The following is a 22,844-nucleotide window of genomic DNA, read 5'->3' as shown; positions in this document are numbered from 1 at the left end:
TCTCCCATACAGCTTCTCCTTGTGCAAAGTGCGCTGTATGGTTGACCGATGCACAGTGACACCTTCTGCAGCAAGATGATGCTGCAGGTCTTTGGAGGTGGTCTGTGGATTGTCCTTGACTGTTCTCACCATTCTTCTTCTCTGCCTTTCTGATATTTTTCTTGGCCTGCCACTTCTGGGCTTAACAAGAACTGTACCTGTGTTCTTCCATTTCCTTACTATGTTCCTCACAGTGTAAACTGACAGTTTAAATCTCTGAGACAACTTTTTGTATCCTTCCCCTGAACAACTATGTGGAATAATCTTTGTTTTCAGATCATTTGAGAGTTGTTTTGAGGAGCCCATGATGCCACTCTTCATAGGAGATTCAAATAGGAGAACAACTTGCAAGTGGCCACCTTAAATACCTTTTCTCATGATTGGATACACCCGCCTATGAAGTTCAAAGCTCACTGAGGTTACAAAACCAATTTAGTGCTTTAGTAAGTCAGTAAAAAGTAGTTAGTACTGTTGAAATCAAGAAATTGATAAGGGTGCCCATATTTTTGCACCGGTGAAATTTTGTTTAAATGCGGATTGCACATTTTCTGTTAGTACAATAAACCTCATTTCAATCCAGAAATATTACTGAGTCCATCAGTTATTAGATATATGAAACTGAAATAGCTGTTGCAAAAACCCAAATTGCTTTAAAGAAAAAAAGTTAACATCAATAGGGGTGCCCAAACTTTTTCATATGACTGTATAGCCATGTATTATCCACAACAGAACATAGAACACAGATCAGAACTTGAAAGTTAGACATTTTTCCATTTCGTTTGCAAACATTAAGTCATTTAGAAATGATGGCAGCGACAGACACATCTCAAAAATGTTGGGACAGGGTTAGCCAAAAGGTTAAAAGTAAAGGGTTCTAATTAAACACAGCTAGACGGGTAATTTTCTACTAAGGCACTGTATAAAAAAAGTATGCTAGAGAGGCAGAATCTTTCAGTAGTAAATAGGATCAGAGGTTCCTTAATCTGTATGACAGTTTTTGTAAGAAACTTTGTGAAGTCACAACATTTTTGCGCAACGTGAGGCTGTACAACTGCTTTGTGACTTTTGCTGTTTTCACAACATTTTCACCCAACTATAAACAAAGTAGTTTGAATTGTTGTGATGGGGATGTAACAGAGCAAAGCTAACCTGCTCCCCAAATCTCAACAAGTAGTGGTATTATTTGTTCCACAAATTTACTCCAGTCCCCAACTGTAGTAAGGTTTGTGGCGAGGCACACATGTAAGCACACGCCACTTTGTGCCACATCTGATGCATTAAGAGGCATGTGCCAGCTTACACATAAAAGGCACTATAAATGCTAAACATTTTATAGATGTTCTAGAACAACATACAGTATGTATCCATCCAGACCATGTCTATTTCAGGGAAGGCCTTATATATTTCAACAAGACAATGCTCAACCACATACTGCATCCATCACAACAGCATTGGTTTTCAGAAAAAGAATTTGGGTGATGAATTGGCTGCCTGCAGTTCAGACTTTTGACCAATAGAAAATATTTGGCACATTATGAAATAAAAAAATCTGGCAAAGACCCAAGACTTCTGAGTAGTTGGAATCTTAAATCAGAGAAGAATGGGAGAACATTCTTCTCCCCAGACTCCAGCAATTGGTCTCCTTACTCCAAAGATGTTTGCAGACTGTTTTAAAAAGTAGAAGAGATGCTACACAATGGTAGACATGGTTCTGTCCCAACTTTTTCTAAAAATGTCTGATTTTCAACTTCTGTTCTGTGTCCTATGTTCTGTTGTAAACAAAATTGTATTATTATAAGAGGTTTCCAAATCATTGCATTCTTGTTTTCTTTACATTTTACACAGTGTCCTAACATTTATGGAATTGGGGTTGTAGAGTGTGTAGGCTTTAGTTACATACAACAAAAAAAAATACCTTTTAGCTCCTGTACATATGATTCATAGATACAAAAATAAGTTTTTATAAAGACTTTCATCAATAAAGAATGATTTTCATATTGCCTATGTTATTGACTTATATTTTTTTCTTACAGATGGAGCTGTCACCTCATAATCCAACTCAATCACCCCCAAAGCCTAACAATAATGTAATAGATACACCACGTACAAGCAATCTAAAATTTCTACGGGCTAAAAGGCTAAATTATTTTTGTGGGAGAAGTTCTCAAAATCCAATATTGGAGACAGAAACCTCTCAAGATTCAGGGCAAACATTCAGGACTGCAACGCCGCATAGACGCCTCTCAGCACCATCCTTAAACCATGTTATTGCATATTCTGATGTGCCCAAAAAAATCAGTGCTGAAGAAAGAGCCATGACACTCAATGGAGAAACATCTTTACTATCTATAGATGAAACAAAATCTCTGACACCACCTTTTCCTCAAGATGTGCAAGCAAATCCAGGAAAAGAAGAACTTACAAATAATCCTACTCACCACACTCAGCCTTTACCAACAACAGAAATGGAAGTAAAGAAACGTACTAAATATCGTAATGCACCGAACAAATTGATTCCTAATATTTTAAAAGCCAAAATATCAAATCCTCCAGTACCTTCTGTGCATCATAACCTGCAAGCAGTGACAATGAAACACAAGAAAGATATACCTATACAACAGGATCCACAAGCAGTGCTGGAGAAGGCTGAGGGAGCAGTGTTATTTACAGATCCTATACTTCAGCCATCTCACAAGGAAGCTGAAGTAAAAGGTCACACCTCATACCATAGCCCAATGTCTACATCTAATCAAGTCAAGGATGATGAACACATACCTCATAGTCAAATGAAACCAGATTTAGATGAATTTGATGTGCTCTCTACTCACCGAAGTCTTTTAAGGAGTAGCTTTGTCACTGATTTGGATCAAGACCTGTTAGAAGATCTGTCAGTACCAGAAACAGAAAAACTTCACCATGTAATGACATGGGCTAAAAAATTCCTTAACAAATGCAGTGGAGGAGGTTTGACATCTTCCACTGGTGATACCACAATAACTGAAGATTCTTCTTTTGATCCCATTGGAAGCTGTAGAATTACTGATAAGCATGTGAGGGTCAATGACTATGAAAGTAAAAAATATCTTTGTCTTGGTGATGAAGTCATCGAATCTCTAAAAAGCCCCAGAAGTTTGGATATACCCAAGTTAAGAAGTAAAGCAGTACAACTAGATTCTTTCTTGGTTGACCCTAAGTCTAATTTATTTCTAAGTGACCATGAAGAATATGAAGGCAATTTTTTTGAACCTTTACAAGTGAAGGACAATGAAACAAAAGATACTTTTAACAGGAAGGGCTTTGCTGACTCAGGAGAAGAATTATTTGGCAATATAAAACCAGGTGGTATTGACATTGATGATCTATTTGGAACTAAACCAAAGTCCAACCATCAGCATTTTAATACATATATCTCCAGAAATACTAACTCAGATATGGCCTTAAAGGAGAATTATGTAAATCCAGATGATGATTCAAGCTCACTGGACTCATGTCTTGATACAGAAAGACTTAACTCTATCCTAGAAGACGTTGAACTGAAACAGAAAGGTTTAAAAACCACAGGTGACAAAGATGGTGGAAGAACAGACAGAACATTTTTAGTGAAAAATAGTCAAGAATCTCATGACAGCACTAATATATTAATGTCCAGAAAGGTTCCAGACAGAAGGCAAAGAGCAGTACACAAGGATGACTCCAACATGGAGCTGTCTGAGGGTTACACAAATAAAATATATCAAGAGTGTCACGCATGTAGTTTTACCAATACCACTAGCTCCAACTGGTGCTCAGAGTGTGGCTCAGCTTTAAACCGTGCAGAGTTTCAACCTACCGGATATAATAGAAATTGTAAATTACTAAACCCACATTTATCAGATGATAAGGATGTGGATGAGTTTTTTAGCATAAATAGTCAAACAAGGAGCTTTAATAATAACTCTATGTCACAGAAGAATGGAAAAGAATTAGGAAGAGCGGTGTGCTGGGAGGAGAACTCAGATGTGGTCTCTGACCATGAAGGCAGTGTGCTGGACAAGTACTTCTTTTATGTCAAACAACTGGATGTACTAAAAAGTCAAGAAAAAGAACAGCAAACTAAATTTTATCAGTATGACTTTACTAGTGAAACTTCAAGTGATGATGAGTCTTCTCAGGATTACTCCATGCCTCATGCAAGTGGTCAAGCGAAACCTTGGGTTGAAACAAAGAGTCTGGCACCTGATATTCATCATCTTGGTGAGGAAGCTATGAAAGAGAGAACTTTTAAGAAATCCAATGAGAACATTATTGGGACCAAAGGGTCCAACGTCAAGGGTCTTATAGGTAAAGAATTTGATGATAATGATAGCTTTTAATATTTCTTCTTGATTGTATTACAGGGTGTCTAATATTTTAACGTGTATGATAAAATAGCTGTATTTTTATGCCCATTCTGTTGGCTGAGATATATGCCTATAGTCATGGATGTTGTATATGTAGTGGTGATTGTACAGAATCTCTTATAATTAATAAAATGAAGTAATCATTTTGGATCTCTACAATTGTTGCTCCATTGAGATAATATCTAAGTAGTAATGTGTTTTTGTATTCATTATATCCTAAACATAACACAATACTATAAAACATCTGAAACAAATTCTATTTATTTAACGTAGTTAAACATAGTTATTATTCTTAAAAGTTAATTTATACCTATTATTACATATTTTAGACAGAACGCTGCAAAAAGCCCCAAACATTTCTTCCAAAGTGACTGGTCCTAAGAGGTATTGGGAGAAGTCCAGTATTGCTTGGTCCTCATACACTCACGGAGAGCTGAAGCCAAGGTTAGCTTATCCTGTCATATTGTAGCTCTTTCATGGGTTTTGAAGTGTCATTTTGGAGAATGTGGAACCTTCACTACTAGACTTCACTAATATCTTCAGAATAACAAGCTTTTAATGTATTAATTCATCACCATCTTCCTACTTTCCAAAACCATCCTGCTAATTAACTTAGAATTCCTTTTTGCTAACAATTATGGCCTCTTTATACAGGGTGATCCAGGTCACTACTTGAACAACACCTTCTCAATCACAGTGTTTGCCATTGTTAAAATAAAAACACTTTTGCTCACCTCTAGTGCCGGCGCCATTCCAACAGTGACGAATGTAAGTGTTTTTATGTTAACAAGGGCAAAGACTCTGATTGAGAAGGGGTTGTCTATGTAGTGGACAACCCCCCTTAAAAATAACCACTGATTGGCTGTGTACAAGCCAATAGACAGTCATTAAACGGAACCTGTCACTAGGTTTTATAACCTAGTATAAAACCCCCATATAAAGTATGGCCACCCCTTTTATGCCCTTATGTACAGCATTCTAGAATTCTATAAATACATCCCCAAGACAATCTGCATAATGTAAAAAATACCTTTTATTATACTCACCTAAGGGGTGGTCTGGTTTGATGGGCGTCGCTAGTCTTGATCCTTCCCTGACTTGTGTGGATGACTTGTCCTATGTCATCCACACAGTGTCCTCCGTCTCGCTCCTGTGCATGCGTACTTCTCTCTGCCCTGCCAAGGGCAAAACACAGTATTCTAGTGTGCATGCACTGGCACTCTTTAGTCTTTGCCGCACAGGCACATATCCTCGGCATGGCAGAGGGAAGTGCGCCTGTGCAGGATCACAATGGAGGACACTGTGTGGTTGACATAGTGTGTATTATCCTTGTGAAACAGGGAAGGAGGACGGTGCCGGATCAAACCAGGAGATGCCCATTCAACTGGACTGCCCCGTAGGCGAGTATAACAAAAGGTCATTTTTATGTTTTTCAGATCGACTTAATTCTAGAATGCTGTATATAAGGACATAGTGGGGGTGGCTGTACTTTATATTTAGAAAACCTGGTGACAGGTTCCCTTTAATGACCTTAATAGACAGGCTGACAATCTTTTTTAATGAAACAGAACGATCTCTAATATGATTGTTCTGTGTGCATACAATATCATGTAATCGGCAGCATTTCGCATTTACACAGGGTGATATGCTACTTAAAACTATTATTTTTATGCATGGATTAAAATCTGCTAGAGACAATTGGCAGCTTGTGTAGATGGGCCGATAGTCGAGACCAAGTCTTCCTATGATAGCTCTTTCATGGATTATTGGGTTGTCTAAATAGATAAGAGCTCTGGAGTCATTATATTCATATGCAGTTGCTCTTGCTCAGGCAGACCTGTCCAGCCATGGATTGCAGTGGTGATTTCTTTGGTAATAACTTTAAATTAAAGGTTTGAAAATGAGGATGTGCGTCAATCCGTTGATCATTGGGTCGTCTTCCATTTAGTGAGGAAATGACTTATTAAGACAACCCATAATAAAGGCAACTAAAAGGCATTTATAAAGCAGATTAATTCAAGGTGAAGCACGTATCCAGGTATCTGGTTCTCCGAAAATTCACCCCACTTTCATTTTACAATAATCCTTTTCCTAAATGAGCTGTGTAATATATCCAGATTAGCTTGTATTGTGCACTGTAAGTAGGTTATCCCTGATAACAAGCCAGTGTGTTTTCCTCATACTGTACCGGTTCTTTAAGTGAGATGGATTTTGCTTACATGCAGGAGCCGAGCACAAAGCTTCTCTGCTGGGTGCGCTCTGCGGTGGATATTATAATGATAAAAAACACTTAAATATTTTATTGAACTCTTGTCATTGCTGCAAGGTCAGCAGAACAATGTTTGATTCAGTAGTACAAGGTTCCCTGCGGCGTACGTGGTTACTTTCTACCTAGCATCCAATTCACCCACCGATGACTGCTCTGCAATTACAGCTAATTTAAAAAAGAAGATCCCCATGATTTTCAGATTCCCTAGCCTCCAGGCAGACTTGAGATCTATATTATTCATTTTATTACAACCGCAGCACAAATATTCTATAAATATAGGGTCAGTGCAAATGACAGCCCCAGGATGGTGGTACATGGCCCCTACAGGTCAATAGTATGAGCCTTTAGGCACCTAGAATTCTACTGTGTCGTGTTTCCAGGAGGTTCTGTATTCTTGTTTAGAAGTAAGAATACCCCAGAGGCATGGTGTTTATGTATGGGTGACTTATTAATCATTTGTCCCCCACACACATGTAATTAGCTCTGGCATGAACCTTAAAGAGTTTGTCTCACAAAAAATATTTTTCAAAACTCAATAGAGCATGAGAACAGAAGTAGATTTTCAAAAAACAGCAAATAAAAATAGTCTATGGTTTTGTATATACATTACATTTTCATTTGTAAAAGTGTTTGCCCTGTGACTGGAGTATAAGTCCACCTTTCCTGGTGGACGCACATGCTCAGTAGCATCCTTGCTCTTTCCCTAATTATTCTAATCTGAAAGAAAGTAGGACGAAACTGTGGTAACAAGAGGAGAAATGGAGCTATGCATTTAATGTAACAAGCAAGGATGAGACATATAGACTTGAGGATGACGATATATAGATAGATAGTAGATAGATAGATAGATAGATAGATAATAAATGAGGAAGATGATATACAAACAATATATATATATATATATATATATATATATATATATATATATATATATATATATGTATATATATATATATACATAGATATACAGTATATATAGTAATAAATAAATTTGATATACATTTATATATATATATGTATATATATATATATATATATACAGACACACACAGGTGGTCAAAGTTGTTCGTACCCCTCATTTAATGAAAGTAAGACCCACAATGGTCACAGAAATAACTTGATTCTGACAAAAGTGAGAATAAATAAAAAAAAATCTATGAAAATGAACTGGGCAGAAGTGATGGTACCCTAAACTTAATATTTTGTTGCACAACCTTTTGAGGCAATCACTGCAATCAAACGATTCCTGTAACTGTCAATGAGACTTCTGCACCTCTCGACAGGTATTTTGGCCCACTCCTCAAGAACAAACTGCTCCAGTTTTCTCGTGTTTGAAAGTTGCCTTTTCCAGACGACATGTTTCAGCTCTTTCCAAAGATGCTCAATAGGATTTAGGTCAGGACTCATACAAGGCCACTTCAGAATAGTCCAATGTTTTCCTCTTATCCATTCTTGGGTGTTTTTAACTGCGTGTTTTAGGTCATTATCCTGTTGCAAGGCCCATGACCTGCAACTGAGACCAAGCTTTCTGACACTGGGCAGCACATTTTCTCTAGAATCACGTGATAGGCTTGAAATTTCATTGTATCCTGCACAGATTTAAGAAACCCTGTGCCTGATGCAGCAAAGCAACCCCAGAACATAACAGAGCCTCCTCCATGTTTCACAGTAGGGATAGTGTTCTTTTCTTGATATGCTTCATTTTTCTGTCTGTGAACATAGAGCTGATGTGCCTTGCCAAAAAGTTTTATTTTTGTCTCATCTGTCCATAGGACATTCTCCCAGAAGCTTTGTAAGGCTTGTCAACATGTAGTTTGAAAATTTCAGTCCGGCCTTTTTATGATTTTTTTTTTCAACAATGTTGTCCTCCTTGGTCATCTCCCATGAAGTCCACTTTGGCTCAAACAAGGACGGATGGTGCAATCTGACACTGATATTCCTTGAGCTTGAAGTTCACCTTTTATCTCTTTAGAAGTTTTTTTGGGGTTCTTTTGTTGCCATTCATGTTATCCGTCTCTTTCATTTGTCATCAATTTTCCTCCTGTAGCCACATCCAGCAAGGTTGGCTACAGTCCCATGGATCTTACATTTTTGAATAATATGTGCACCTGTAGTCAAATCAACATCAAGCTACTTGGAGATGGTCTTATAACCTTTACATTCAACATGCTTGTCTATGATTTTCTTTCTAATCTCCTGAGACAACTGTTTCTTTCACTTCCTCTTGTCCATGTTTAGTGTGGTACACCCCATGTCATCAAACAACACAGTGAGTATCTGTAGCCCTATATACAGGCCCACTGACTGGTTACAAGATTGTAGACACCTGTGATGCTAATTAGTGGACACAAATTGATTTAACATGTCCCTTTTGTCACATTATTTTCAGGGGTACCATCATCTCTTTCCAGTCCTATTTCATGAATTTATTTTTTAAAAAATTCTGTGGAAGCATGGTTGAAAAGCAATGTCTGATTTTAATTTGTTCATTTTCATAGACTTTTTATTTATTATTATTTTTGTCAGATTCAAGTTATTTCTATGACCATTGTGGGTCTTTCTTTCATTAAACAAGGGGTACCAACAATCTTGACCGTGTGTGTTTATATATTAATAGAGAGATAGACAGATACAGAGATGGATAGATAATATATATACCTATCTACCTACCTATCTATTTATTAGATAGACTTGAAAACGTTCAACCTTTTCTTACTGTTGACTCTGCAAAAACTCTTACTGTGGCTCTTATTCATTCTTGCCTGGATTAATACTCGTGGGTGTGAGTGGGGAGTGGACCCCTGTGCCGCAGCTCAAAGTATACCTGAGGGGCGTGACTAAGCGCACACCAGAGCCTCTGATGGTCAAGGTGGACTTGGCTGCAGGTAGCCACCAGGTAACACTCAGACAGACTTGATGTTGCAACAGCTGGCCCCAGGGGTACAAACTACTGACAGTCTTTGATGTGATGGATGCAGCCAGGACAGCTGATGCAGCCGACATGGCCGGTATGGATGAGTGCAGCAGCTAGTATGGCAGATACCACTGGTACGCAGTGGTGCAGCAGCGGGTGCGGCAGATACAGCTGGTATGGATTGGTGCAACAGCAGGTATGGCAGATACAGCTTGTACGGATTGGTGCAACAACGGGTATGGCAGATACAGCTGGTACTAGAATATAGATTAGAGTGAGAAATACAGTAGCACAGCAGTAAAGAAGCAGTAGCAGCATAAGGGACCTGACAACTTGCAACGTATCTCTAATGAATAAACCACGTTGCCCAGTCACCTTCCATAAGGAGAGGATACCTTAAATGCCTAGTGACTCTCAGCCTATGGCTGAGAAGCACTTACAGGTTAGGGTGTGCTGGCCCTTTAAGAATAGCTGTGCACACATGTCCTATGTGTGCTCCCAGGAGGCATGTGCGGCATGGCCAGGCCCTGAGAGCTGGCAGCAGGAACTGGAGGCGGGGAAGAAACCGCTGTGTGGCCAGAATGGTGGGTGTCGGTGACCCTGTCGGGAGAGGAGCGAAGGACAGTGCGTGAATGCTGGTAACAGCATTACAGTACCCCCCTTATGTCCCCCTTTTCTAGGAATCAAGGAGAAGACTGCCATTAATATTCTCCTTAGGCTCCCATGATCTCTTCTCAGGACCTAAACCCTTCCAGTGCACTGAGAAGAGGGTTTTTGTTGTGAATACGTTTTCTAGTTTGGGGCTCCCTCTTGTGGTCAGTGCTGGCGGTGCAGTTGATTTGTGGAATGAAAGTCACACACCTGCAGAGGAATGGCAATCAGGGTCAGACTGGGACTATATAACTGAGAAGTTTTCTCTTGTTACTTGCCGGTGCTCAATGGTCTCATGTGTGTTAAGGACATTCTGTAACCAGCCCTGCTCACAGCCAGAACTCCTCTCAGATAAGTGGTCTTTGTACCCCTGCTGTTTGTTTTCCACTTTCTTGTTGTTTTTTTCTGCTTAATACTATGCTTGATTCCTATATTTTCTGTGTGGAGTTCTTGGTGGAATGGGATTATTCCCTGCTGGGAGTGTCTGTATACTTAGCTCCATGGTTCTGCAAGGTATTGTGTTTGTCATGCTTGATTTTCAGTCCCACATCTGTATTAGTGTTTTTGGATCCCAGTAACATTTGAGTGCTGATTCAGTGGGGGAGAGGTTGTGTGACCTCAGGATTTTTCCATATCAGAAGTGCTGGTATTTATTAAGGGTTTTTTTTACGGTTGCAAACAGTGCTCCTTCCTATCCTTTTCTATAAAGATAGTTTTGGCCTCAGCTTTGCTGAATCTGTCTTTTCTGGCTTTGTATTGTGTTTATTATATCACCGTAGCCCTTACATGTGGGGGGCTATCTATCTATCTTTGGGGACTGCTCCGAAGCAGATTAGCTTTCTTATATTTCTATCTGTGAGCATTTTTAGTTCTCCGGCTGTGTCGAGACGACTAGGTTATCGTAGGCTCATCCCACGACTACTTCTAGTTGTGTGTCAGGATTAGGTCTGCAATCCGTTAAGGTTCCAGCCACTCTGTTACTATTTGGCATCCTGCATTTTTGATCCTCCTCGGTCCCTGACACAGGTGTTACCTCATACCGTTTTTATGGCAAGGATGGATTTTATCTCAAAGATGTCTTCAGCACTGACTGAAGGAGGCAAGGTACCAGAATTCCTGAAGTAGCAGCTCAGGTTTGAGGAGAAACACTTGGAACGAGTTGGGGATTCGCAAGGAGAACTGAAGCTTCAGATTGTAAGATACAGCACTGACCTGCTGGAGTATCTGGAAAGGACCAATAAAACGAAGTCCCAGGTTGTAGGACGGCATCTTTTAGATGGACATAATTAGGAGAAAGTCTTACCTTGTCTCCGGTCTGCAACATGGGAGGATCTAGGCGTCTCTTATCCGCATGATTCTTTATTAGGATAAAGGACTGCTCCAGGGAGGACTTGGTCTCCTCCCAGATCCCGGAGAAGCTCTTGACGAGAGCATCAGATACAGGGTTGCTGGAGGCGATAGCCACAGGGAACGGGATTTTGGGCTGCTGTCAATACACAATACAGAATTGAGAGTTAGCAGAGGACTCACTCATTTTATTGAAGGAGAACTCTGGCCATGGAAGGAGCTTGACCCAGTGCAGCAGCAGGTACGGCAGATACAGCTGGTACAGAATGGTGCAGCAGTAGGTACTGCAGATACAGCTTTTACTAGAATACAGATTAGCATGAATAATACAGCATCACATCAGTAAAGCAGCAGCAACACAAGGAATCTGACAACTTGCAATACATCTCAAATGAATAGACCACATTGCACAGGCACCTCCCATAAGTGGAGGATGCCTTCAATACCTAGCTTATGGCTAAGAGGCACTTCCATGTTAGGGTGCACTGGCCCTTTAAGAATATGTGTGCGCGCGTTTTATAAGTGCTCCCAGGAGGCCTGTGTGGCATACGCAGGCCCTGGGAGCAGGCAGCAGGACCTGAAAATGGAGCAGACACCGCTAAGATGCTGGGAGGGTGAGTATGCCGACATTCCCCCTCAGAAGGTGGGCAGGACAGTGTGGGGATGCTTGTAACGGCGTTACAGCATAAATATCTAATGTATGTAGAAAACTGATGTAACTTTGTTTAAAAAAATTAAATAGGAAAGTGCTAGAAAATAAAGGAGTGGTCTAAGATTTCAATAATTGCTTCTCAACAAGGCATGTGATAAAATAATAAAGGCTCGAGTAGTAACTCCCATGTTCCTCCAACACTCGGCTGGTCTGGTAGTTTCACCAGTCTTAGTTGACTTGTCCTGTAGTAATGATGTGCCATACATTCACACATTACTACCGCAACCAATTACTGATCTCGAAGATCAATAATTACTGACAGAAGGTTTCAATTCATTTTACATATTCATTATTTCAAGTTTCAACATAATGTTTAATCATCAAAAACCTGGCAAAGGGATGGGCACAAGGATAGCCCCAATGTATGCAAACCTATTTAGAAGAGCTTTTGAAGAAACATTGAAAAACAATTCCAGATATAATATTCTGTACAAGAGGTTTATAGATGATCTTTTTATTATTTGGAAAGGGGGCCCACATATAGTTTCATGGTTTTAATCTGATCTCAATTCCAATGATTGGGGGATTATTTTTACTCCAACAATAGAAATACATTTTATTAACTTTTTAGATATTACCATATCTCATCAGGGGGCAATATGTAACTAAAACGTTTTTTAAAAACGTGGACGCCAATAGTTACATCCATTTCTCCAACAATTACTATAAACAGTGGCTATAAGAAGTCCCTTTTAACCATTTCAATTTCTAAAATGGAAATGCTGCAATGAGATTTATTTTGAATCACAAGCTACAAGCTTGCGTGAACGATTTCATAGACAAAATTATCACAAAGGGCTTATAAAGCACGCTTATCAGAAAAGAAAGAACTTGTCCTAAAAGCAGTGCATCCAACCAAAAATTGCTCCATGGGTTAATGCAGGTGTTGACTATACTTGTAATTTTATCACAACAGTCTATTCGTAACAGACATTGGCACATTCTTTTAAAAGATCCCATTCTCTGTTCTGTCATTCCTAAGAAGCCTAAAGTTACCTTCAGGTGAGCCTCTAGAGTGAGAAAAACCCTATCCCAAATTCGCCTGAAATGTACTACCCCCAGTGGCACGCGCGTCAATAAGCTTTCACGTAAAAAGGGGAATTTTAAATGCTCTGCTAAAAAATGCATCTATTGCAAAACCATTAAAGCAGCACTCCAGCATTTTTTTTCTTATCAGTGCTGGAGTGGTGCTTTAAATCTAATGCGGGTTTCACACGATGCAATCTATCATGCGATCGCATGTGCGATCGTACCCTCCCCCGTCGTTTGTGCGTCATGGGCAAATCGCTGCCCGTGTCGCACAAAGTCGTTTAACTCCCGTCACACGTACTTACGTGCTGAGCGACGTCGCTGTGGGCGGCGAACATCTACTTCCTGAAGGGGGTGGGACGTTCGGCGTCACAGCAACGTCATACAGCAGCTGGCCAATAGAAGCGGAGGGGCGGAGATGAGCGGGACGTAAACATCCCGCCCACCTCCTTCCTTCTGCATAGCCGGCGGGAGCCGCGGGACGCAGGTAAGCTGTGTTCATCGTTCCCGGGGAGTCACACAGTGCGATGTGTGCTACCCCGGGTAGGATGAACAACCTGCGCAAAGTAAAATAAACGATTTTTTAAAAATAAATGAGGAGTACACGATACCCGATTTCTCACCGATTTGCAATCGCTCGTAGGTGTCACACGGGACGACGTCGCCAACGAAGCCGGATGTGCTTCACAAAAACCGTGACCCCGACGATCTATCGCATGATAGATCACCTCGTGTGACGCCCGCATAAGTCCCCTGTCCCTGGTCTTATACTCACTTTCCAGCGGTTTCATCTTTTTTGGTGTTGCTCTGGTCCTGATGTGCCATCGTGTGCCCGTAACTTCTGACTGGCTGAAAGTCAAAAGTTATGTCACAAGAGCTTAATGAAAGTCTTTCAGAGCCAGAAGGAGACTTTAGAAGACTCACATTGAGTTGTGACCTCCGGCTCATTCCATGAAACACTGGAGGTGCCAGCAGGTCATGAATTACTGGAGCACAACTGGAGCAGAGGCGATAACGGAAGAAGACGGCAGCAGGTGACATAGGTTTTAAGCACCACTCTAATGGTGAAATAAAAAAACCCTGCTGGACTTGTACTTAAAACTTACCACCTAACCATTCCAATCTAACCATACAGGTGAAGTTTTGTCTATCAAATCGAATATAAACTGTCAATCTTGTTTGATAATGTAGCACCCCTGCGGTACCAGGTGCCACAAATGTAACCCGTGGAAACCCAAACCCCGGAATATCCATGCCAGTAAGTGCACCAGCATCTTCAGGCCACATACACAACCCCGACACTAACCGAGACCCAGTGAGGGGGAGGGGCCAGTGGTCAGTTGGGAAACTGGCAGGAAGTGGTGTTGAGTCAGTCAGGAGAAGTCTGTGAGGAGAGTAGAGAGTCTGTCAGAGGAAGTGAAGGAAAGTGTAAAGTACAGAAAGGGACCTGTAGAGACAATGGAGAGCTGTAAAAGGAGTGAGAACTGTGGAGTACGGAACCAGGACTCCAGGCATCATGGGTTACCTGTAGAAGCAGCAGACTCCAGGAACCACGGAGGGCCTGTGGAAGTTCGGAACCAAGGCTCACGGGACTCAGCACAAGGCGGGGTGCAGACCCTAGGACAGTGGGACACTTTATTGTCAGCTGTTAACTCTGCCAGGCGAGAAGATCTCCAGGGTCAATCACCAACCTAAGAAAATCTGAAGCACCAGCAGCAAAGCGGGATCGGGGACTGAACCCCTTATATAGTCCAGGCTGCCTGCATTAGGGCCAAGACTAAAGAGAAGGGACTTCCAAGTAACTCCAGGCCACGGGAGTCCAATCACAACAAGTGTGCACGGAGGACAGTCATTCCAGGTCCAGCTGGCATGGAGAACAAGGGGAACGTGTACACCTGGAACCGGCACCCATGGCTCCATCACCAAAAGAAAACAAGGCAAGTTAAACTGCAACACTGGTGTGGACTTTTTCCTTCACAGCATGCACTCACATAGACTGTTTTCCACTACTATCCCCATCATTCACTGCTGGGGCCTGTCCCTGCTTGCGTAGGGCTCCAAACATCTAGCTGCATCACTCCATCAGCCCCAGGAGAAACCTGCAGCGGCAGCCCCAAATAACCTGGCCGCACACCGCAAGTGGCGTAGTCGAAAAACACTTTTATTATTTTCTTTTATTTTTCCCAAAAACCCCTGTTTCTTTCCTGAGGGACGGCACCCCAAGGGCCACGGTTCTGGGCCACGACCACGACTGACCCCACCGAGCACTACAGAGCCCGGGACCAAGTACCCCACAGCCCTGGGGCGTCACAATTATATACCTTATAGAATGGTAATGTGGCCTGTATAACGTGGGCAGGACCACCCAGAAACTACACCGAAGGTTAATTCTCACCTGTCCAATATTGTAAAAACGTTTATGAAGCATGGTTTATCCCGGCATTGTGCTTTGGTACATGCTAAGAATGCCAAAGGTATCTCCATTATACCAATTGAATTAATTTTCCTTCAACTCCCAAATCCTATGGAAATTATGAAGAGAAAATAAATATATTGAATGGATAGGATCAGTACCCTTAAAGCCTACGGGCTCAATGGATTACCGATATTTGTATTTTATTTCATTATTTTATTTATAAGCACACAATATTTTAACTCCAGAGGGCTGCAAATTCCCTTTGTGTTTTTAATACCCTTATGATTGTTATTTTAATATACATTTGTCTTAAAGAGGTTGTACCCTACTTTTCATTGATGGCCTATCCTTAGGATAGGTCATCAATGTCTGGTCGGCCGGAGTCCGACACCCCGCAACCCCGCCGATCAGCTGTTCTCAGTCCCTGCAGCAGGCAGCCAGAAATGCTCAGTTCGGGAGCTGCTCCGCCTTCTGATAGTGGCTGCGGCCGGGTACTTCATATCTGCCTCCTATTGATTAGAATGGGAGGCGGATGTGCAGTACCTGGCCACGGCCACTATCAGAAGATGGAGCAGCTCCGGAACTGAGCATTTCCGAGTGCCTGCTGCCGCCGGCGGGACCGAGAACAGCTGATCATCAGGAGTGCTGGGTGTTGGACCCCAGCCGATCAGACATTGATGACCTCTCCTAAGGATAGGCCATCAATGTAAAAGTGGGGGACAACCCATTTTAAGAATCCTTATTTTTTAATTTGATATATCCATGCTGCTGCTTCTTCCAGTCTAATAACTAAGAAATGAAGATCAGGAATCACTTTCAGTGCGCTGTGCATAGGAGACATCATTGCAGCTTGTCTTCTCCCATTGAAAATTGGTGAACATGCAAGATAACTGCCATGTTATGGCCAGAAATATTATTATACCTAATGTACACATACGGGACAGCTCATTCTGAGGTTATTTGACAGTACATCTGTGGCGCCCCTGACCTGGTCAGGCGCCACTGAGTACTGCACTCATGCTGGGTTAGTGCAAACAGGGAATCTTAAAGGCTGAATAGGGTGTGTACACACAGACACATAGTGACCAGGTCTCACACACATCTTAGAGGGGACCCCTGGGCAGACCCAGGAGGGGGCGTGGCCTCCACATCTCAGCTAGTGGTGGAGTGGACTAGCTATAAACTAGAGTGCAGTGGCAGTCAGTCAGAGAAGGAGCTGGAGGTAGCCGAGTCTGAAGTGGAGACGCAGCAGAGCGGACACACTAGTCAGACCCTGCAAGTGTAGTGGCTGTTGGCGGGGGAGATCGGTCACCAGAAGTTGGACAGAAAGACGCTGAGGAAGAGCAGTCAGCTGGTCGTGTACGGAGACTTCTGGAGGGCTAGCACAGGGAACAGATCCCTAGAGCCAGACATCCATTTAGTGGTCTGCTAAACCTGCCGGTGGGGTGGACAACAAGTCCCACACCAACCAACACAGAGTCCGAGCATCAGCAGCAACGAGGGGGCCCATAAGGAGGATTGAGCCTGAAGCTATCCACCTTGGTCCACGCTGCCAGCAAACGGGCCAGAAAGGGGAGAAAAGGCAGCTGTGACTTCCCTGGATGAATCCCATGGTACTTTAAGTCAGGGGTTGTCCGAAACAAGAAGTGCTAGGAAGGTGAGTCAGCAGTCACCCCTATACCAGCCTGCAGGATACCTGGTTCTCATTTGGTGTATCCCAGCATCGCCTGGGTACCACTTGAAGCACTTGAAAGTGAGTAAAAAAAAACAGTTCATCTGCGACCTGTTGTTCTACACACATACACCCGAGCCCCTGGGGCCAGCCTCACTCTCGGGAGGCTATACACCAGACTGTAGACACCACCAGCCCCAGACGCTCGTTAAACTGCAGTGGCGGTCATCCATCACTCTGACCGCAAAACCGAGAGTGGCGTCATGACTCTGAAGCATACAACCTGACCTACCTGTCGCCAGAGGGGTCCCTAAAGAGACGTCCCCGCCGTGCCCCGGAGGCGACCGCTGCAGCACTGTGGTGGGCGACTCACATCTACCATTTAAAGAAGTTGTCCAGTTACCAAAACTGATTTTTTTTTTCTGATAAACTTGCTATTATGTGCCTCTCCACACATCTGTTATGTTTTTCCAGCAATATTGCCTTTTATTGTGCTCTAGCAGCACATCCTAATTGCTGGCTCCAGCTCTGATGGGGTTAATCTCTCTTCTGACTTCCTGGGTTCAGTTCCTACAACTCCCATAATTCTTTGTGGCTCTAGGGCTGTATCTTACACACCCACTGTATCTAACACACCCACTCTGCTCTCCTCTCCATCCAAAGTTCAAAGCCTGCTCCCTGCCTCTTCCCTGTGGATGCACGGAGAGCAATCACACAGAGACAGCAGCAGCTGCCAGCTCTACACAACCAGGGGAAGAAAGCGTCTATCTTCTGCTTGTTCTCATATAGTCCATAGTGTGTGTGTGTGTGTGTGTGTGTGTATAGTGTGTGTGTGTATAGTGTGTGTGAGTATAGTGTGTGTGTATACTGTGTGTGTATAGTGTGTGTGTATAGTGTGTTTGTGTATAGTGTGTGTGTGTAGTGTGTGTGTATAGTGTATGTGTATAGTGTGTGTGTGTGTATAGTGTGTGTGTGTGTGTATAGTGTGTGTTTATAGTGTGTGTGTATAGTGTGTGTGTAGTGTGTGTATAGTGTGTGTGTGTATAGTGTGTGTGTATAGTGTGTGTGTGTGTGTGTAGTGTGTGTATAGTGTGTGTATAGTGTGTGTGTATAGTGTGTGTGTATAGTGTGTGTATGTGTGTGTAGTGTGTGTGTATAGTGTGTGTGTGTGTGTACAGTGTGTGTGTGTGTTTATAGTGTGTGTGTGTGTATAGTGTGTGTGTAGTGTGTGTACTTTACACTATGTGTGTGTGTGTAGTGTGTGTGTATAGTGTGTGTGTAGTGTGTGTGTATAGTGTGTGTATAGTGTGTTTGTGCATAGTGTGTGTGTATAGTGTGTGTATAGTGTGTTTGTGTATAGTGTGTATAGTGTGTTTGTGTGTGTGTATAGTGTGTTTGTGTATAGTGTGTGTGTGTGTGTATAGTGTGTGTGTGTGTTTATAGTGTGTGTGTGTATAGTGTGTATATAGTGTGTGTGTATAGTGTGTGTGTGTAGTGTCTGTGTGTATAGTGTGTGTATAGTGTGTGTGTGTGTGTGTATAGTGTATGTGTGTGTGTATAGTGTGTGTGTGTATAGTGTGTGTGTGTGTGTGTGTGTGTGTATAGTGTGTGTCTGTGTGTTTACAGAAATTATGATTATTAGCCGGCGCAACATGTGAAAAAAATAATTGGGGAAAATAAAATGAAGGGATCAGGAGATTGCTTTTTCCCTCTTGCCTAGTCTGTGTGTCGTCCGTATCATCCGTGTGGCATGCATTTTGCAGGCTACTTTCACATCAGCGTTCTTTTGCCTGTAGGCAAAAAAACGCAAACCGCATATGACAGGATCCTGTGGATTAAATGTGCAACGCATGCAACCGTTATTTTACCGGATCCTTCTGCATTGGGACACAGAATTTATCGGTCGGCACTGGAGTCAGCTGACTCCTGATCTCACAGCCCACACACGCTGCAATAGCTGCAGGTTAACAGCAGTCACTGCCTGCTGCCGATCACATGTGACCGTGTGCGGGCTGTGTGTACAGGAGTTCAGCTGAGTTCAGATCAGCAGACTCCAGTGTCAGCCGAGCAGGCTGGGGCCACACGTGGATTACTGCGATCCCCTCGCATGACACTCGGCTCACACTCAGTACAGCAGAGCTGAGTGTCATGCGTGTGTTCCTGCGACTGAGGTCCAACTGTGTGAGCAGACCTCAGCTGTGGGGGGCAGGCCGGCTCTGAGGAGGGGTGGGAGGGATTTCTCTCCCTCTCTCCTCCGTTGCCGGCTCTCGCGATTCTTGTTCTGCACTCGCGGTAGTGCAGTGTAATTTTTTTCTCTCACCCCATACACTTGAATGGGTAAAAGAGAAAGAGTCTTGCATTACAATTGCAGCATGCTGCAATTGTTTTCTCGGTCCGATTAGGGCTGAGAAAATAATTGCTCACGTGCGCTGACACACAGGCTAATATTGGTCCAAATGGAATGCAATGTTTTATCGCACTCCACTCGCACTGTTTTTTTCGCTGTGTGGCTTAGGCCTTACTTGTTCTGTGATTCCCCTGCATCTATCGCAGCATGTGCGGGCTGGAGTTCAGCTGAGTTCAGATCAGCTGACTCCAGTGCTGGACTGAACTCAGGTGACCTCACAGCCCGCACACGCTGCGATGGATGCAGGGGGGCACAGAACAAGTAATCGGCCGACACTGGAATCATCTGATTACTTGTTCTGCTGGCGCTGTGGTCAGGAATAGGCATGAGTGAGCAGTAAAATGCTCTGGTGCTCAATGGGCGAAGCCCATGTCGATTTCTTTGTTTTAAAAAAAATCATTAAAAATAAAAAAAAACAACAAAAAAAAACCCCAAATAAAACTCTAACCCTAGGGTTAGGGGTAAAATAAAAAAGTGTGGCTGCCGCTGCATTTTCTATTGCTAAGGGTAACCCAAGCAGCTACCGGCTGCTAACCCCCGCTGCTTGCTGTTACCTTCATTGGCAATGGAAAATCCAGGGAAGCCTTTTTTTTTATAAAGATTTTTGCCTAAAAACTTTTTTAAAAAAATGACGTGGGCTTCGCCATATTTTTTTTACGCTAGCCAGGTACAGCAGGCAGGTACGGGCTGCCCCCAACCCCTAGCTGCCTATTTGTACCCGGCTGGGAACCAAAAATATAGGGAAGCCCTTTTTTTTTAAATTATTTCATGAATTTCATGAAATAATTTAAAAAAAAAAAAAAGGATGTGGGCTTCGCTCATTTTTTTGTGTCCAGCCAGGTACAACTAGGCAGCTGGGGATTGGAATCTGCAGCGCAGGGTGGCCCAATCTTTCTGGGACCCCCGCTGAGAATTGCAGTCCACAGCTGCCCCAGAAAATGGCGCTTTCATAGAAGCGCCATCTTCTGGCGCTGTATCCAACTCTTCCAGTGGCCCTGGTGGCAGGTGGCACGCTCGGTAATAAGGGGTTAATACCAGCTATGTTTTACCAGCTGGTATAAAGTCCGAGATTCTTAATGTCAGGCCAAGTTTGACCCGGCCATTAAGAATCTCCAATAAAGGGTTGAAAAAAAAAGACAGCACACAGAAAAATACTTTATTAGAAATAAATACACAGACACATTAGGGACTCCATGTTTATTACTCCGTCTCACCCCTCCACGATCGAGAGATTTCTGTACTGACCATGCCAGGAGAGAGAGAGAGGGAAAAGAGAGACAGGGAGGGAAAAGAGAGAGAGGGAGGGAGGAAAAAGAGAGAGAGGGAGGGAGGAAAAAGAGAGAGAAGGAGGGAGGGAAAAGAGAGAGAGGGAGGGAGGGAAAAGAGAGAGAGGGAGGGAGGGAAAAGAGAGAGAGAGTGGGAGGGAAAAGAGAGAGAGTGGGAGGGAAAATAGAGAGAGGGGGAGAGGGAAAAGAGAGAGAGAGGGAAGGAAAAAAGAGAGAGAGGGAAAAGAGAGAGAGAGGGAGGGAAAATAGAGAGGGAAAAGAGAGAGGGAGGGAAAAGAGAGAGGGAAAAGAGAGAGGGAAAAGAGAGAGGGGGAAAAGAGAGAGTGAGGGAAAAGAGAGAGCAAGGGAAAAGAGAGAACAAGGGAAAAGAGAGAGGGAAGGAAAAGAGAGAGGGAAGGAAAAGAGAGAGAGAGGGAAGGAAAAGAGAGAGAGGGGAAGGGAAAAGAGAGGGAGGGAAAAGAGAGAGGGATGGAAAGAGAGACGGAGGGAAAGAGGGGGAGGGAAAAGAGGGGGGGGAAAGAGGGGGGGGAGAAGAGAGTGGGGGGAGAGAAGATAGTGGGAGAAGAGAGTGGGGGGAGAGAAGAGAGTGGGGGGAAGTGGGGTGGAAGAGGGGGAGAGGGGGGTAGAAGAGAGGGGGAGAGAAGAGAGAGGGGGGAGAAAAGAGGGGGAGAAGAGGGGGGAGGGGGAAGAGGGGGGAGAGGGAGAAGAGGGGGGAGGGGGAAAAGAGGGGGGGACGGGGAGAAGAGGGGTGGGAGAGGGGAGGGGGAGAAGAGGGGGGGAGAAGGGGGGAGGGGGAGAAGAGGTGGGGGAGAGGGGGGGAGGGGGAGAAGAGGGGGGGAGAAGAGGGGACGGGAGAAGAGGGGGGAGAGGGAGAAGAGGGAGGGGAGGTGCTCTGTCACCAACTTGTTCCACTCTGACTTGTGCAGGTGACAGGTTGGTCCCATGCAGCAGGACAAGTGACAGAGCAGAGCGGTGACTCTGGCACAACAAGTCCCAGAGTGGATACAGTAAGTGACATGCTCTGCTCTGAAACATAGTGTGCTATATGTCACTAACTTGCTCCACTCTGTGACTTCTGCTGCATAGGACCCACTTTCTCCACTCTCACCTGCACAACAAGTCCCAGAGTGGAGCAAGATGGTAACATATAGCACACTATGTGTCAGAGCAGAACATGTCAGTTACTGTCTCCACTCTGGGACTTGTTGTGCAGGTGACAGAGTGGAGCAAATTGGTCCCATGCAGCGTCCGCTTACCTGTGCTGCTGGTGGGAGTATATGATCACACTGCCGACACCGCAGGCTCTCCTGACAGCTGAGCACAGCGGGCGGATAGTGTGATCACATACTTGCGTGACAGGGGGGATTTCAGCTGAAGAAATTCCCCCTGTACTGCACACTGGTGCCCCGTGCCTCACCATCTGCCGGACGCTCAGCCGTCTTCACCGCTCCACACTGTGCCATCCTCCGGATCCTCCCCTCGATGCTGGGCTGTGACGTGCGGTAGTCACCGCCCACAGCCAAGTCAATCAATCTGAGTGGCACCTGCATCCTCTGTCGTAAGAGGCAAGTTTGAGAGCCCGGAACTTGACGGGACATCAGAGGATGCTGGCGGCTACAGCTCCAGGGGATCATGTGACTGGCACTGAGCGTGCAGGATAACGCCAGTGCCAGAACTGGAAATAGAGACCAATTAAGAAAACTCCCAAAATGGTAAGTTACAT

General features: G+C 43.6%; 1 protein-coding gene across 1 annotated transcript in view; it reads left to right on the top strand.

Moving 5' to 3' along the window:
• The window catches only part of LOC142296579 (uncharacterized), a 152,242-nt gene that overhangs the window by 10,396 nt on the left and 119,002 nt on the right, over positions 1–22,844 (top strand). The window contains exons 2-3 of the mRNA XM_075340358.1: positions 2,073–4,359; positions 4,748–4,862. Coding sequence (XP_075196473.1) covers positions 2,073–4,359; positions 4,748–4,862 — 2,402 coding nt within the window. The remainder of the gene's footprint in view (positions 1–2,072; positions 4,360–4,747; positions 4,863–22,844) is intronic.

The sequence above is a fragment of the Anomaloglossus baeobatrachus genome, chromosome 1, assembly GCF_048569485.1.
Source record: "Anomaloglossus baeobatrachus isolate aAnoBae1 chromosome 1, aAnoBae1.hap1, whole genome shotgun sequence".
Taxonomy (NCBI): Eukaryota; Metazoa; Chordata; class Amphibia; order Anura; family Aromobatidae; genus Anomaloglossus; species Anomaloglossus baeobatrachus.
The sequence above is the reverse complement of the archived record's forward strand: the minus strand, read 5'-3'. Positions and strand labels throughout refer to the sequence as shown.